We start from the raw sequence: 18,206 nt of genomic DNA on the forward strand, positions 1-18,206 counted from the left end.
TTGTGTGTGTGTGTAATAAAATACTGAATTAAAATTAAATTTTAATTAAAATTAAAATGTTTTGCTTTTTGTAATACAATGCTTCATTCATATTTCTGGAGAAAACCAGCAGCTATGTACAAGAAATTGCCAAGAGGTTTCACCTGTGCAGAGCTGGCTCTGCTTCCTGAGAGCACCTGGAAGTGCAGTTGCTTTTTGCAGGCATAGTGAAGGAGCAGAACTGACTCATCTCCTCCAGCAGACTTGAAAGAAGGATAAAGAAGCAAAAAGAGGGAGAAATAAAGTGTGCAGCAGAGAATGAACTTGGAGATACTTTGTTTATATTCTGTATCTCTGTGTTGTGGAATTCTAAATGATGTTAAGTTTAGTAGGATGTTACTAAAGCTGATGTGTTGTGACTAACTCTGAGTGCTTGCCAGTACCCTTGTGTGTAAATGAAGAAACAAACGTGTTTGTCATCACTTGGCAGATTTCCTGGTTATTTCAAGTAGTGCTGTGCTGTGAGAAAAATGGGCAGAGAGTTGTAGATCATTTAAAATGAACTTTCACCAGTTGGCTAAGTGGCTGACACAATTATCTCTGTAATGCCTGTGGCACTTTTTGTGCAAAACCTCTGAATATAAAAAATGTATCTTAGTAAGTTGGAATTGAAGGGCCAGGAAGGGCAATGCTGTTATGTGTTGGTTTAGAATTGCTCAATGTCCCAAGATCGATGGGCACCTGTGACCTGGGAGATTTCCAGCTGACAAAAGTGGAGAAAAATTACTATAATGAGACGTATACAACTATTGCTACATAGTTAAAAAAATGAAATTTGACTTGCTGTGAACTATCGCAAAGTAGAAAATATTCTTTGGACTGTAATTAGGAACTAGATTCTCCCCCCAACCCCTTAATCTTTTCTTTTGGTTTTCTTCCTGTTGCCTCTTCATTTGATTTTATCCTATATTTTACTAGTGAATCAGATGTCTGTAATATCTTTTGGCTTCAAGCTCTTTGTCCTATTTTTTGAGGTTTTTGAGGTTTCAACACTGGACTGGCAGGCTATCTGGATTCTGATTTTTTCTAGATTAAATGTATAGAGCTGCTTTTCAGGCTTGCTCATAAGTGAAATATTTTCACATCTGGTGTGGCTCACAGCACTGCTGGAAAGGGTGCTGGCTTGCTGCCTTCTAAGAGTTTCTGTAGTACTCTGGATACTCTCTGTGAATACTTTGATAATAGGTGCTCTGCACCTTGATTTACCCATTTGTGGATTTAATAAATTATAGAGATATACATTAGGAATGTATCACATAAACATATCATCCTGGACCCTTCTGTAGGTCTGGCAGCAGCTTTATCCCTTTCTCTGATTCCACTTTAGTCCCTCAGCCAAAATGGTGAATATGTATGTTCTAGCTCTATTATCTGGCACTTCTAAAATCTGCAAGCCTTATACTATCCAAGTGCTACTTTAGTCACTGTGTGGTTGGAGTGAGATGTGGCTTTCAGCATTACCCTGAAATGCTGACAAACTTGGCTTCCTGTGACCTTATTGAAAAGGGTTACCTCAGGAGAGCCCTGAAGTGCTTTAGTAAGGCTTGTCACTGTAGAAATCATATTTCCTGTATTCTTTCTGTCCTTTGGACCTTTGAAATCCTTTCAGGATAAGCCTCTGTTCTGTTTTTCTGGGAAAGAAGTTTGTGTCATGTAACTGCTTGAGGACAGAACATGCATTTCACAAGGATGGGGATTTCCATGTAAGCACACAATGTGTACTTGGATTTGTGACGTGTGAGATTCAAATTCTTCGTGAATAGGTGATGATAGTAATACTCACACCCACTCATGTTCTAAAGGTGGCATTTTGTGTGAATTTCTTTTTTTGTCTCCTTCAGTGGGATCACTCACATTTTCTGGGTAGTTAGTGAAAAGATGTAGAAATATATCCTCCTCCTATTTTCCAGTTTGCTGCACTTTACTACCTAATTATCAGCTGAAGCTAGGAGGAAGATGCAGCCAGCCCTATCTTCACTGCAAATTGTTTTAATTAGTTTGATAGCCCAGCTGTCTAATATAACTGTCTATCCTGCTAAATGCTGCACAGCTGCAAGTTGCCTTCTGGGGGCTGGGTTCAGAGTGGGTTGGGGAAACTGAAATAGTGGTGTTATAGGTTTGCTCATATGTGGCAAAGGCTTAGGAATGACTTTGACTCAAATTCTTAAACTGGATAGTATGGATATACTTCCCTTCTGAGCTGCAATTTGTTTTATTTAAGTATGTCATGTGGGTTCTTTATTTAAATGTACTGGTGGGTTTTTTCCCTCTGTTATTTTGAAAAGTTCAGGATTCACAGTGACATTCCTATGCTTGTCTGTCATGCAGCTCTGCATGAAACAGGGCAAGAGCAACTGTAAAACTGGTCTCTTCAGAAATCTACTGAATTTAACAAGTGACTATTTTTATCACAGACTATAAATGGTTAATTTTCTTGAAGGCAATAAAAATCTTCAGCAGTATGAAGAAAATTGAGGTAGATCATAGTTTTTCAGCTTCTAGTAACCTCAACACTACACAAACACAACAACATTAAAAATGAAGTTTTTAAATATCTAATTCAAATACAGTAGAATTGCTTTTTGAAGAGTAGCAGTTCTACATCTCTTCATTGTGTGGGTGGTAGAATCAACCCTGGGGTGGCAGTGCACCTTCCCCTGAAGCCACCTCTGGTAAGGGGAGCACTGCAGCCGTGGCTGCTGCTCCTGTGAGGGGTCTCTGATGGCCAGGGCATCCCCCGAGACGCCTCCTGCAATAACTCCCAGCTCCCACTAGAACCTGTGTCTTGCATCTTCTCAACTGATAACTTCTCATCTCTTTTTCTTTGCTTTGAATCTGACTCATATGGTTTTAATCTGTTGTACCCTACGTTTTTATCACGAAATATAGCGAGCAACCACCCCCAATGCTGTTAAAAACCTGCATCATGCTCACGTAGAGGGAGATTTCTACTCGTGGCTGTATGTCACTTATGTGTGTTTAATACCCACTTTTAAGAACTGAAAAATATTAAGAATGGACAAGTGCTATTCTGATTTAGTCAGTGAAGTGATGGTTTCCTTTTCTGTGTGGCAGTAGAAATACCTGTGGTATCCAGGCAATATTGCAGTAAATGCCCGTGTGAACTTACACAAGGAAACTCCTGAACCTCTGTCTCCCCACCCTCCTGCTCACTTTTGCAGGTACTGAAAGCAGCCAGAGTGAGCACTAATAGAGGTTTGTACATTGGAAGTTATTCTGGGAAATCAGGGTATCATTTCTCTTCATTTTACTGTGATACTAAGAGTGTTATGTTTAGCCTTTTTTATCTTTTAAATGAACTGTGGAACCCGAGTAGCTTTGGCACTGTGGTAGAACCTGGACCTTGCTCTGGCTTGTTTTGGTCAAAGCCATGGATCAGATTTGTCATTGAGAAGCAAAGTTTTAGAAGCTCCAGGGATGGCAGGCAAATATTTAATAGGTCAAAAAATCCATAGCTCATTTGTGAACCTTTCAGGAAGGCAAAGAGGATACACATTATAACATAAATTTATTTCTGAATAAATTGCAACATTAAGAACTACTGTACAGAGAAACTGCATCACACTGTTACAACTCTGTCATGATATTTGTGCTTTGTAAACATTTATTCTATCACAACAAAAAATTGAATACTGATAACTAACTGTATTTGGTTTAAAAATAAATACACTTTCCCATTTATTAACTCAAACAAAGCACTCTATAATTCTTGGTGCTTTTCAATAGCTCAGCCTCAGAAATGCCGAGCATTCTCAGTTGCCACTCATGTTAGTTAGTGGGAGTTAGAGATGCTTAGCAGTTCTTAGGGGTTGGCCCAGTGACTCCAGTTATGTTCAGTGTTTGCAATAAGCTGACCTTTATTTTGAGTGTAAAGTGACCTCTCCTGTGTATACTGCAGAGTAGACTGAGAATTACTCATGTTATTTAATGTTCCACATTAGATTTTGATTTACTAACAATTTGCATTTTGTAACAAATGAGTGATGCAATCATGCAAGTCTTCTAATGGTTTTAAAGATAAAACTGAGAATATGGCTCTTTTTCATAAATTATTTAAAACTACTTCAAAATTTTGAAAAATATTTAGTGCAAAAGGATAGGTTTTTTTTTTTCAAGAAATATTACAGAAGCATATACTGCTATATGGAAAATAAAATTTCTCTTAAATATTTTTTTTTGGGAAAAGCAGGCAAGTATTCTATTACACTATTTGGGTAGAAGAGATGAAAAGTAAGTATTTTCAAAATAACAAACTGCAGAAGAGCTGTGATGTAATAAGCTGTTTTTACATTTAAATTCACACCCAGTCTCTTTGGCAGACTCAAGAGAATGTATTACTAAGTGCATGATACCAACAGGTCATCTCAACAGGACAATAGCAGAGATATCTTATCAAACAATTATAGAAATGTTATAGGAATGTGAACTCTCACATGTAGTCCAAACAGTTATCTTCAAAATGAACACATATGTCTGCTGAAATTTTAACAAACATTTTGCTTCCTTGTAAGTTACAAAAACTAACATTGATATTTGTAGGACAAGATGGTGCTCTTTTCAGATATGCATTTCTTCACCTCATTAACAATTTATTCCATTATACTAAAATTAAAGCAGTACATTTTTACTGCTTTTAACTGGTATGTAGAATGTTACATAGTGCTTTCAGCAGAAGCACTTTAGGTAACAATTGTACTATCATGATTCCCTTTTGCCAGGCAGGGACACTGAGGCACAGAGGTGAAATGACTCGCCCAAGGACTGGGCTGGGGCAGGACAGGGCTTGAGAACTGCAGCCCTGGCTCACAGAGCTGTGTGCAGGAATCTGGCAGGTGTAGCTCTACTGATCTGCACTGCTTCCCAGGGAAAAGGAATCAGCTTTTTAAGAAAAGTCACTGAGAGATTGGATTTTATTTCTTTGGAAAGGTTGCAAGAATCAGGAACAGCTATGGAAGAGAAATAAACACATGGGAAAAACCTAAAATGTGTTTTCAGCAGCTTTTTATTGTGTTGTCTAACTGCAAAGGTGTTAAGTGTTCAAAAGCTTTTACCTTTTAGCAATTATGGGGATTTCAAAAACCCATAGATACTACTTATCTAGGGACAAGGTGCCTCTAGGCATTCTGAAGCACACTCTGCTTCTAACAGTTAAACTGTACAAATATTAGTGTTTTTTTAAAACTGAATGTTAGGGTACTATCTCATTTTACCCTAATTGATGAAAATTGAGTATCTTAGATAATTAAGCCTTTACTGTGCAGTTCATTAATTCAGAAGGCTAAAAATCCATCCCCTCATAGTACAGTGCATCCTATAGCACAACATGTCAAGAGTCCCTCATGACACAGAAAGACACAATAAATTTGGGTTCACTTTGCCCCTGGGTCAGTTGTGACACGGACTCGTGCTGTTCTTGTAGAGTCTGTACATCTTTGCACACTTTATCAGGGATGGTCAGAAATCAGAGTGTTATACAAACCACTGCTTATTTAAACTGGAACACAACAGAAAAGCTGACCCAGTGAACCTTGCTAACCCAATTCAAGCAGCCAGTCAAAGAGGCTGGGTGTGCTCTCTCTGCCCTCCTCGCTGAGCTTGCAGTACTGCACCACGGCTTGGAAGATGTCCCCCACTTTCCAGGACTTCCGCTGGACTAACTGCACCACATCTAGAAACTAAATTAAAAAAACACAATGAAATACACATGGGATTTGGTGAACATTCTCTAGGGTTTTGTGGAATGCATACACACAAACTCTTGTTGGCCCACCCTTTGTAAATGCACAGCTGTATGAGGGAGTGGACACCATTCAGTGCACAGCAACATCAACGCTCTTGCTATTTATAAAAACTTCATTTCTCAAGTTCCAGAGCTCCCCAAAGACTGATGGGCTCTCATGACATTTTCTAAATTAACTGCTTCTGTCAATTACTTCTTATTTATTGCAATGAAAGTGAAAACAGACAAAGTCAGTTTGATAAAGGATCACTATTTGCCATGTTATCAACAACTCATTGTCAAAATAATGGATGTGTGATTATCCATCTTAAAAAAATAATTTTGCATTACCACTAGCTATATTTTACTTTATGTTTAATTTTCTGTATTTCCATATATATACATCCCATAGTATTTTAAATATTCAAATAGTACTGGTGAGAGGGAATTCTGTAAAATTTTGTCACATGAAGACATTTATCACAGCTGTGTTTTAAACATAGTATCTGTATTTGACTTTTTTTTTTTAATTTCCAGAGAAAAGAGAGTTTAAATATATGTTCTTAAGCAGCTGTAAAAAAACTCCTGAGTTTTGTCCACTTGGTACTTAATAATGGGCTTCACAGGGTCATCCATCTTGTCTCTTTTTCTTTTGAAGCACATAAATGAAAAAGCTTTTAGCTTCTTTCAATTTCACAATAATTAGTTTGCTCCTTATGTTTCTAGTTTTAAAGTACGAAAGAAAAGATTGTGTCTTTAGTTAGTGTAACTGTTTGCTATTTACATACTGCAGCCTAAACTTTTAATATGTATTTTAATGATATTTAATAGGCACGTGATTTCCATGAATGCTGTTGTAGGCAGGATGTGCTTCATTATACTCTAGTGTATTTTTGCAATTGAATTAACTGTTTGCCAAAGCACATGGGTAAAGCTGACAGCTGTTTCTTTAATTAGATGCAATTTGGACTGTTGCTGTTGAATGCATTTTAAATTATGTTTATGATTCCCAAATGCATGAAAATCAGACAATATCTCTGTTACTCAAAATGATCTTCTCATTAGAGACCAAAATACTGATTTGTAATACTTTTTTCATTAATTGACTTAAATACTAACATGTTTTTAAGTCTTAAAGCTTAAGTTCTCTTGCTGATCTTGGAAATGGGTTTCTTAGTCTTTCCTGAAATGCTGTGGCTGGTATTTGAAAGGAGCACCAGCTGAGGAGTTTGCACTTCTTGTGGCTATTTTGTATTTCAGTGTTGCTCCTGGCTCTGGCTTGGACTAGCACCTCAGGAGGTTTCTCAGTGATCTGTGTCTGTCCACTCTCTCTGGAAAGAGACTTCTGCTCTCACAAGCTGTATCCCCAGCTGGAGCAATTTATGAGCAGCCAGGCACAAGTTCACACCAACCTGAGGCTGTTGTAATTTGTGTTACAGGCAAAGCAGAACCAGCATAAGGACTGAAAATCTCGAGTCCAAACAATGTCTCACATTATAGTGACCAAGCAGCAGAACATTGTACATGTCCACTCACAAATGTTTTTTATTTTTATTTTATAAACCTTTGTACTTAAACTCCATGTAAACCATGTGCAGCCTTTCAAATGCAGCCATGTAAAGGACCCTGTTAATTCTGCCTTAGGCATTATTTAATATTTAATGTATCATTGATAGGAAAAAGTGAACAGATTTGTCAAAGCTTTGCCAAAGACTTTGTTGGAGAAGGTCTCAAGCATTTTCTTATGCCATAGACAATCCACTACATATTATACCTTAAGTTCTGACACACCTGTCCTCTCATTCCTTTCTCTCACAGACAGCAGTGTTGCCATCCTGCTGTAATGAAGATGTTTTTGCATCTGCTTTTAAGCTCAGTAACTTCAATAAACCATAACTGTTACAGTTATGTGGACATTAACAGTATGACCAAATCTGTAAACACTACCTTTTCAATTCTGTTTTCCTGAGATTTCTTGAAATAGATAGTTGGAATTCCAAGTTCAGAAGCAGCTATCCACTGCAGGGTGGCTCGCAGCTCCACGTCAGGACACTCTGGTTCCAGATCAAAGTTTATCACCAGGAGGTCCTTTTGACAGTTGGCTGTTCCCACTGAAAGCTCAGAAGTACTTTCTGGAAAATAACCCCATCAGTTACTGTGCAACTACTTGTGTTATCTTCAAACTGTATGTTTTAATTGATATGGTTCAACTTACCCTCAGTGTTTTCTGTCTGTTCTTTAAGGAAAACCTTTTCTTCTACTAATTCACTTAGAAACAAACAACAACAAAGCTTATTAGTCATACTTAGGAACAGTCTACAACATTGCTTCATGATGAATAAACTTCTCCCTCAATGCAAGACCTAGAAAACTGCAAGAGAAAGGTTACATAGGATGAAACAATAAAATGCTGAATATATTTCATTATTTAATCTGTGAATCAGGAAAAACTGTATTACAGCATTTTTCCATAGGACAATGAAGTACTTGTATTAGTTATGTCATATTATGTTTCACCAGGATCTGTACATCTTTACAGTTCACATAATGACAAGCAAACGACATTATGGTAAGACACAGCAAGTCTCAATCTGGGTGGAAATGCTGAATTTCCAATGTCTGTATTTTGCTGTGATAATTTTCTGGTGTCACTGACTTCAGGAAGTTGCCATGTACAGTCTGTATGTTTGTGCAGTGGATGTGCCCTGGCTGCATAATGACATTCACCAGCTGGCAGGTTGTACCAGGATCTTTAGGCAGGATGTACTTGCACATCTCTAGATAATTAAATTGGGTGTTCAGTAGAAAAATTCCCAGAAAAAATATTCCCAGATTATTATTGTTATTATTATTGGAAAAAATGAAATTGGGTTTTTTAAATTGCTTTGATCCTTATTTGCTTGACCTTCCTTGGTATTGCAGTAGAGTTCTGATACTATTTGAAGTTATTCAGAGAAGAAGGTTCAAAGACAGAAAACCAATGCCACACAGACCTGTCTTCTGGACAGGGTGGTTGATGGATCTGGGTTCTCAAGAGATCCACCTGACTGGGTTTTCCTGTAGTTTTTCACTGTCTGGTGCCCTCACTCTGCACAGACACCTGCATGTGCTTTTTTCTGAAACCATGGGCAGGCACAGCAGCAGGTGCAAAGCAGGGCTTGGCATGGTTTTAGCAGTGTAAATGATTTGCAGTTAAAATTGGACTAAACATTAAGTCTCACTTCAGTGACTACTTACTTAATCATAGGAGAAGATGGCACGTTCTCCTGATAAATTTCCAGGTCCATAATGCCAAGACTGCTAGTTGTACTGCTGTTGCCATTGCTGACAAAGCAAAAGTTTAAGTATTAGTGCCAAGCTGTGCTGAACATGTCTCCATACATCTTCTAAAAATTTATTTCTGTAAAAAACCAAGTAGGGAGCAGCCCTGTTCTATAAAATTGACTGTGCTCAGCAAGTGGTTCCCTGAATGAAGCACACTAGTCTGCTCAAAATAGTGAGGTTTTTATTAAAATAGTTCTAGACTGAGCATGTATCAAGTGCATCAATGCATCAAGTGATGCTGTAAATTGCAGGGAATAAAAGTGAACTCTCTTCTTGTGAATGGTTTCTGCAATGAACACTTGGCCTCAAACAAAAAACGAGTCTGCCTGAGTCACTGAAAAGAAGGATTAGCAGGTACAGAGATGTCCTGCAAGAAACCTGCAAAGATCCAGCCCCCTCTGAACAGGGAGATCAAGCAAGGCACTGGCTGCCCCTCATGCACTTACCTGTGGGGTGAGTCCACATAGGGAACCAGCAGCAGTGCCAGTGTATTACATCACACCCCAAATACTGTTTGGGATCTGATGGAACCCACAGGTACAGAGATGGCCCCTCATGTTTCTGACCACTCTGAAAGACTGAGATTTTAATCAAAGCCAATGCTCATTGGGACCACAAATACACAGAAGTATTCTCTTTGGCTTCTTCACAAGAATGAAGCAGCAAACTTGAGGATATTTGGAAAAAATATTACCAGTTCACTTTGTAACATCATTATAAATGTGACAGTGAATGTTTATGCAGATACTGTAATAGTCTCATGGACAGGTTGTGAATTTGCTGGCTGCAAGTCAATTACCATGAACAAATTCTGTGTGGCAAGTCACGGTGAACCACTTAATTTTTACTGAAAAACCAACTAATAGCATTTTCCCCTACATTGGAAGGATTGATTAGACAGTTCCTTTCCCCACCAGGGTGTTCTGAGACATTGTCAACATGCCATGCATTCAGACTTGCTGTAGCAATTTCTGTTCCAGTGCAGAGCTGAAAGGCACAATACTTCAGCTCTCTCAGACCAAGGACTTTGTTAAGGTTGGTACTGTAATAACAGGATGGATGTTCAGCTGCACTGACAGCCATGTTTTGTTCAGTAATTTCAGCCAGCCAACAGTGCTCTCTGACAGAGACTCCTTCTTTTCCCTGCTTCATTACCATAATGTCTTCCCTCCTTGTCATCTTAATACTCAAAAGATGTAATTACTTGATAATATTTTAAAACATAGTCTAAGAGCATGTGAAAGAAAAACCTTACTCAATTTGATGCTGTGAAAGGGCTGAAATCAAAATACCATCACTCTGTGAACTCCAAGGACTATGTAACATTTTCAAACATTTGTGCTGACTTCAATTGGAACAAAATCAGAACATAGCACTAGGAGCTCTTGAATTTATGACTACTCAGGGAAAAAGTGGTCATCCTCTGTTAATTTGTGTCCCTGTGCCAGTCTAAGCAGATCAGGGCTCAGTCTTTGTTCTCAGTGCATAGATTTCTGGTGGGGATGGCAGTCTTGTCAATCTAAGGAGGCTAAGGAGGTACCAAAATTAACATTATGCAAACAACAGCAAATAAATCAGAAAGACTGTAGCAATTAACTTGTCCCCTGGCCTTTTTGCTGTAGGACTGAGACAATTCAGTGGTGCCAGGAGGTTTTTTTTCTTTGTCTGAATCAAGCTACTCACCAATGGTAAAAAGCCCTGGCTGAAAATCAGAACGTGGGTGATTTTTTTCCCTTATTAAAAATAAAGAGAGAAAGTCTGCCATTAGACATTCTCTACAGTATTCTGAGTAAATCTCGAGCTGTTGCCTGTCCCTGCTGCTGCAGGGTGGGCTTGGTGGGCAGAGCCACTGCCCAGTGAGGAGACACAAGGTGGGTACCTCAGGGAGCGCTCACTGAGCTGCAGGTAGCTGCTGGTGTCATCAGGATTGTCCTCATCGTTGGCAAGCTGGGACCAGCTGCCAGTGCTCTCTTCACTGCTGCTCAGATGGGCTGGAAATTCTTCAGCTGCTTTTGTGTCTCCTATGACTTCAGCCTCCGATCTGCTCTGAGGACTGGTGCTGGCAGGGTGATAGAGAAGGCACACTGATATTGTAATACAGGCAAACAAATATGGTGCCACCAATCTTCAGGCAATGCTGCTCATTAAAGTCAACCAACTGCAGAATTACAGACATGCAAAAGATTGGACAAGCTTATCATTTATACAGAGAGTCCAGTGGAACATATGGCCTGAGATGCTCTTGAAAAAGGACTTTCTTATGACTGCTATAAATAAACACAAATCTTAGATTTAAGCATGCATAGAACAGTTTTACCCTGTAGAAAATGATTTAGCATGTATAAAAAAATCTGATCACTGTAAAGGTTTATTGTTTAATGCATTTCAGTCAATCAGTGGTTGAAATATGTGGTATATGGTACTGCAGAATGACAGCATTTCTTGAAAATATATATTGCTGCTAAATCCCTGTCCTGCTAATGGATGAATAAGTTTGACAGTGTTTTCTACTTTGTTAAAACTGTAGATCCAAAAGAAGTGAAAGTAGGAAAGTATTGTGGGTTGTGAATCACTAATGATTCTGAGTGTGCTGTGTACTTGGGATCTTCACTGCTTAGGCTGGGGAAGGAGAAAATATTGCAAGTCAGAAACCAGACTGAAGATGGGGCCCAGATTGAGTTTAGAAAGTACAGGGTTAAGGGAAAAATGCTTTCTAATTCTGCACACTTGATATGTCACATGTGTGTATGCCATACATATGTACACATGTTCTCACAAACACATATAGAAACATCAAAAATGTAGGGTTTTTTTAAAAGTTTTTAGAGCTAAACTGGAGTTTTAATACAAAGAAAAATAAAAATCAATCCCTCTAATAATTATATCACTGTAGTGCCAGAATAACAAGTAAAGCAAAAATTGTAGTTTTGTTATATTCACTGGATAGTCTGCATTTGCAATTTAGGGATTAAAGCAATGCTATGTTCTGTACTGGAAACACTCTGGATCTCTCTAGAGAAGTTCTTGCCTTCAGACCTTCATTTGTAGTTATGGTTAAGGCACCTGCCTTCAATTAAAGCAGGAGATCACACCAGAAATTCTACTGCTCCTGAGTAATTACCTTGATTAGGCATATATTGAGACAGAATCATTTTGGGTATCTCTTTTTGCCAAGCTCTCAGTCTCAGAAGTTGCTGCATTAATGCTGGATGACAGAGAGGTGCAGCCTGGGCAAGGAGAACAGGACTTGCTCCCCTGGCAGTCAGCTCTGCCAAACCCCTGTGCCCTGAAACCCTGAACCTCAGGGCTCTGCACTCTCTGACACATGGCCACAGGGCAGGGCTGTTACCCAGATTCTTAGTACAGGACAGGTGGCTCCTGATACTTGGTCCAAAACACAAGAGATTTGTGTGGGCGGTGTTTCTTGGTGTTTTGGGTTTTGTTCGATTCATTATGCAATTACATCTCACACCAGCGATGCTTTGAACTGACAGTTCCCCACTTGTGAACAGTCACTTGGAACAGTTTCTGTGTAACTGTGACAGGACTGGCTCTGTTGCACTGCCTACATACAAGGAACAGCTTTTTTTTCCATTGCTGAAGGCCTGCATGGCTTTTTTTTCCCCCTACCTGATTGTGTCTGCTTGATATTCTGCCTGGACTCCTATGTACCTGCATCTGAGCTAGCAAGCAATTTCATGCAATAGGAGTGGATCAAAGTGATTCTACTGATGCTCTTATAGCTATATTGTATCTATTTTTAGGTTTTCACTTCAGCCTATTAGTTCAGACAGCCATGCCACAAATGGTTCAGATCTGTGTGAAGAACCTCTGGAGGCTTTGCCTTCCCAGCAGGGATATGAGCACATCTGGACAGCACTTGGGCAGCTTCTCTTTGAGACTGCTTTGGAAGAATTCTGCATTTCGTGCTGCAAATGAGGCTGAAGCACAGAAGTGGAGGCAAGTTGAACCAGAACTGCATGGCATTGCTGAGCCTCTGCTTACTAACTCTGCCCTACCAATCCTATTGCTTTAAATGTCACAGCCATGTTGGGAACTCTGCTTCAAAGGCAGGGGGAAAATTATGAAAGGGCTCGTATACTGCAGAAATAACTTCATTTTTAAACAGTCAAGATTCCAAATAGGTGTATTTCTAAATTTATCTTACTAAAAGCAGGTTGCATTTTAAGGAAGAGAAAGGTAGTGGGGGGGAGTCAGTATGAAAGACTAGTGACACCATGGTAATTACCCACCTAATTGCTGCCTTACACAGGGAAGTACTTACAATCCATCTACCTTCTCACTTCAAGTGAGAAAGCACTTGTGCTTTATCACTTCAAACAGAGCTTTGTCAAATGCTGAAACACAGCACTGCCTAGAATAAAATGAGCTACAAAATGGTTTCTAACACCAGCACCTGCACTCTTTCTGCCACTCTGAGATCACGAGGTGCTGCAGTGCTCCAAGAGACTGGCAGTTCAGACACCTCTAAAGTAACAGATATGATGAAGCAGTGATAGAGGCAGTGTCTTGAGAGAGAGCATTTCCTTCACCTCAGAGCACCTACAGCAATCCTCTGCAATTGCACTGCACTCTCATGCTGGCTCACACTTCACAAAAGCAAGCTGTGGATTTCCTTACAAAGGGAGTACAGCTGTAAGGAGAGGGTGGTGAGCTGTGATGTAAACTCCATCAAACAGCATTAAAAGAAAATGCTCTTTTTCCTTATCTAAATTCTACCAGAGAAGTCTTGAACTAAGAGGCGAACTTAGGCAAACTAAGAGAGGAACTTTTATTCTTTTAATTCTTTCACAAAAGAATTTTTATTCCTTGTAGCTCCAGACTGTAAACACAAAGTTAAACTTCAAGGTCTCAGAAGTCTGGTCTTGTTTCCAGGCACACAAAAGGTTACTTGCAACAAGGATAGCAAAGAACAACAAGTCAAATCATGCTATCCTCTTTTATACACTAGTACTGATTTTTATTTATCTAGTTTTTGGTTCAGCTATCACTCCGTGCTAAATAGAAGTTTAAGCTTTTGTCCATCTTTCCTGTCTTATGGGAGGCTTAAATGTCTGTAGAGAGAGAACTTGTCTGTGCAGTATTAGATTTAAATCTTAAAACCATGATGTCATATTCAATGTAAGTTTTCTCCAGAAAGTAGCATTGTGACACATGATTGGGTGATTTTATCCCAAAAGAAAATCAGTCAAAGCTTAGTCTGCTTATTTCTTTAAAAGTACCACTCTTACCTTCTTCCTCTATCAAGATAACTTTTACTCAGAAAATAAACCAAAGACAAAAGCAATGTGCTGATTTGCTGTTTTGCCACTTACCTACTTACTGGGGAACTAGAAACTGTGTGTTTTCCATCCAAAGCTTCTGGAGGCTTTTCTTTGCTTTGATGCCCCTTTCCAGATGGGCCATATGAAGTTGACTCTGAGTCTTTATCTGGCTCATCTCGCTGATCGGTTTCTATCTGAATTAAAGGCACTTCCCTGAGCTGTCCTGCAGGGAGGCTTCCAGAGCTCTTCACATGCTCTTTTTTCTCATCCGAGTTTACTTCCTCCACTTTGGGTTTGGGCTGTACCTGGGCTGTGCTTTGGGGATGTTTGCTTTCCAGCACGTGTTCTCGGCTTGTTAAATCAATGGAGTCCTGCTGGACAACGATTAAACTTTTACCACTTTCAACAATATTTGCAGCCAGTCTTTTTGCATATTGTTCCACATGTGGTGGAGAATCACTGTAGAACTGGTCTGCCTCTGCACCCTCTGCCTCATCTGCTATGATTTTGTTCTTGCGCATCAGAGACTCGATGGAGCTGGCCCAGGTCTCGTGGATCAGCATGTCTGTGATCTGGTCAGTCTTGCCTCTCTGGTACAGGCACGAGTCAGACTTGCAGAGCCCTGCAGAAGCCACAGTACTGACAGGCTGCACACTTAAGGAATCCTGGCGATGGTGGGCAAACCCATCTAAGGAATTGGCTTTAATTGGGACGTTCACTGTGAGCCTCGAGCCCGAGGATCTGCTGTCGGGCACCGACGACTGCCTGAAGCAGAAAGGTGACCGCAGAGAGGGAGCCAGCAAGCCACACCAGTCCTTTGAATTCTGAGAGGACGATGGATTTTCTTTATTCTCCTTTTCGATTTCTTTTAGCATATACCTATAAAACTCTTCTGTTATACTTTCTGTGCTGGACTGTTTGGATGGGCAACTTGGTCGTACATTAAGATGGCCATTTTTCTTGGCTACCTGTTGCAAGGCAGAAGTTAAGATACTGTTTGCATTTTTTCCTGCATAATAATCCAGTAATAAATCAAAACCTCTTCCTTCGTTTTCCATCTGGTTCACCATAAATCTTGAAAATTCATCGGTAATGCTTTCACAACTAGACTGCTTCGAGACAGAACTTGTCTGGCTCAGAGAGTGACCAAAGCTGTTCATGAGGCCTAGGGTATTGAAAGAGGCTTTGGAATCTGAGTCCTCCTCTGGTATGCTCTCACAGCTTGAGGCCTTGGCTCGGCTCCACCTTTCACAGTGCAGTCTGTTCCTGGGGTGGTTTGTACCTTGCCAGATGCTATCGACCATGGAGAGTTCAGTGAGGTTCATGATCTTGGCAGCCACTTCATTTGCAAAGAGATTGACTGAATCTGGTGTGTCCTCAAGGTTTATAGATTCATCCACTACCCGATTCATCAATTTTTCCTTTAGCTCAGGATGCTCATCTGTTTTCCTTTTGATCTCACTAAGCCGAGGTGCCCTGTGCTTCCGAACCACAGAACCATTGGTGTGGCTTTCCTTCTTCCTTTTCATGGCTCTGCATGACAAACTCTGGGTCACCAGATATTCATTGCCTCTCTTCCATGCACAGAACCAGGGTTGCTTGCCATTTGAATTTTCTAGACAAATGGCAGCTATTTCTGTTGCCATAGAGACAACAGTTTCTGCCAATTCTTCTGCAAAGTCTGTTATACAATATTTGTCCCTTGAATTTTTCACCTGTAGCGCAGGCTGAGAAGGAAGCAAGACATGGTTTCCTAACAAAGACAAGCTAAGTTGAATATCATTATTTAGCACAGAATCACACTTAATCTTGGCTTGGTTTTCTGTATTTATGGTGGCACTGGAAGACAACTGTTCTTGAACACCGTGCCTGCATTCACTGTTTGCAAAAGTATTTTCTCTGTCTGAAAATGATCTGTAGTCTTTCTTCTGCTGATTGTTACTCAGATTTGGGGATTTGTAACAGTCTCGTGCAGTTCTTTTCAGGTATCTCTTCTTGGGAGATGTTTTTGCACCAAGTGTGTAATGCCCTGTGTCTTCACTTGGTTCTGAATTCAGTGTGGATCTTTCATTGCTATTTACATCTTTGATATTACACTCACAAGTGCTTGTGACCTTTTCAAGGTCTTTGCTAGTACTGGTGCTGTAGGATGTACCAAATGGCTTGGCAGCAGAGCGATCAGGGGGGCTGTGTGAAGTTTCACATGCTGTTGCCAGTATTGGCCATCCTTCTGCTCTTGTTACCTTCTCTGCTTTTGTGCCCTCAGAAAAGAGAGGAGAACACTCTTCAACTTGCCTTATGTCATTCATCTTCTTGCAAGTGAAATATATTACATTAAAAAGCAACTCATTTGCAGTCTCTGTGAAAATGTCTTGTGTACTTGAGCCATCCTCTGAATGGGCTTGTAGCTGTCTCTTCTTCCTAACCTCTTCCATAGAATGTCGCAGAATAATATTGGATAAGTTTTGCGCAAGTTCGTCCCTGATTGCTCCATCGGTGCGTGGAATACGTGGTCTTGCTGCTGTTTCAATAATTTTCCCGCTTATACATTCCATAAAATGCCCTACATTTTTGTATGTGTTGGGTTTTGTCAGAATCACAGATGCCTCTTGGAGAAGCGCCTCCGCAATGCTCTCATTCAGCCTCTCCATGCTGCTCCCAACAGCTAGGCTGCAGTGCAGGGTAATGGCTGCAGAGGCCTGAGCAGCGGACAGGAGTCCACTGGACGTTGCAAGGAACTTCTCCTCCTTCGTTTCCCCCAGGCCACAGATGGCTACAGCACTTGCTACTTGAGTCATGCCACAGAGCGCAGAGGGGAACGAGAATTCCGTGCCAGCACAGTCACCAAGGAGCTGGGAGGATGCTGCAGGCACCTCCTCATCAGCACCCACTCCACTCCTCGAGTCCGGGACCTCCTGGTCCCGGCGGAACTTCTCTGCAGCCTGGGGACTGGAAATGGTTCCAATGACAGTGGCTGCACAAGCCAGAGCCACTTCCAGTGCACTTTGGTCGTGTCTGTCTGAATGTTCTTCCTCGAAGTCATCTGAAACTTCAGCAGAGCTTTCTGCCTCAGCCCAGTGGCCCAGGCTGGGGAAGGCAGTCCCTGGCCAGTCAGGGACATTCTCAGAACTGTCTGGACTTTGCACTATGACGATCTTTGGGAGCTCATTCCACGATCGGGAAGCAGATCCATCTTCTGACTTACAGGAGCTTCCTACAGAGATGCTGACTGCAGCCTCCTCACTGAAACTGGGTCGAGACTGTGACAGTCTAATGAACGCGTCCTGCAGAACAGATTCTGCTAAGTTTGTGGCGTACTGACCCGTGGTCGCCTGCTCCTTCTGGGAGGGAGGATCAGTTTTCCTGTTTCCTGCACAGTCTTCCCTGTCTGTCTTGCTGCTGTGTTTTGTGGAGCCACCCTGAGGCTCCAGCTCCTCTTTAGCCATTTTGGTTACAGATACATCTTCTAACATGAGTGCTGAGTTTTCAACCCCACCAGTCAAATTAGTAGTGCTAAATGATGAAGCACCTTTTTCAGCTAATTCCTTCTGCCACAGTATTTCCTTGTCTGATTTATCTTCAGGTTGTGAGATGCCATCTTCAGACACAACATTCACACTTTCAGAGACCTGAGTAGTTGCATGATCTTTACTAATGCAGTTCCCTTCAAGAATGAATGGCAACCTAGCTTTTCTATAGTGAATGTTTTCAAATCCCTTCCCTTTATTTTTTTTGACATCTGAAGATGCTTCTGAAACATTTAATTTTTCATGACCTGTTGAGAAAAATAAAAAATTAGTTTTTGCAGAATAACTTGT

At 40.5% G+C, this 18,206-nt stretch overlaps 1 protein-coding gene across 1 annotated transcript in view; it reads right to left on the reverse strand.

The window, feature by feature from the left end:
- Positions 1 to 3,479: 3,479 nt before the first annotated feature.
- SPHKAP (SPHK1 interactor, AKAP domain containing) overlaps positions 3,480 to 18,206 on the reverse strand; it is a 64,031-nt gene continuing 49,304 nt past the window's right edge. The window contains exons 7-12 of the mRNA XM_056499266.1: positions 14,440 to 18,163; positions 10,983 to 11,162; positions 9,017 to 9,103; positions 7,995 to 8,047; positions 7,727 to 7,911; positions 3,480 to 5,735 (exon numbers count right to left, since the gene is read on the reverse strand). Of these exons, the coding sequence (XP_056355241.1) occupies positions 5,592 to 5,735; positions 7,727 to 7,911; positions 7,995 to 8,047; positions 9,017 to 9,103; positions 10,983 to 11,162; positions 14,440 to 18,163 (4,373 nt within the window). The 3' untranslated portion in view covers positions 3,480 to 5,591. The remainder of the gene's footprint in view (positions 5,736 to 7,726; positions 7,912 to 7,994; positions 8,048 to 9,016; positions 9,104 to 10,982; positions 11,163 to 14,439; positions 18,164 to 18,206) is intronic.

The sequence above is a fragment of the Oenanthe melanoleuca genome, chromosome 9 (assembly GCF_029582105.1).
Source record: "Oenanthe melanoleuca isolate GR-GAL-2019-014 chromosome 9, OMel1.0, whole genome shotgun sequence".
Taxonomy (NCBI): Eukaryota; Metazoa; Chordata; class Aves; order Passeriformes; family Muscicapidae; genus Oenanthe; species Oenanthe melanoleuca.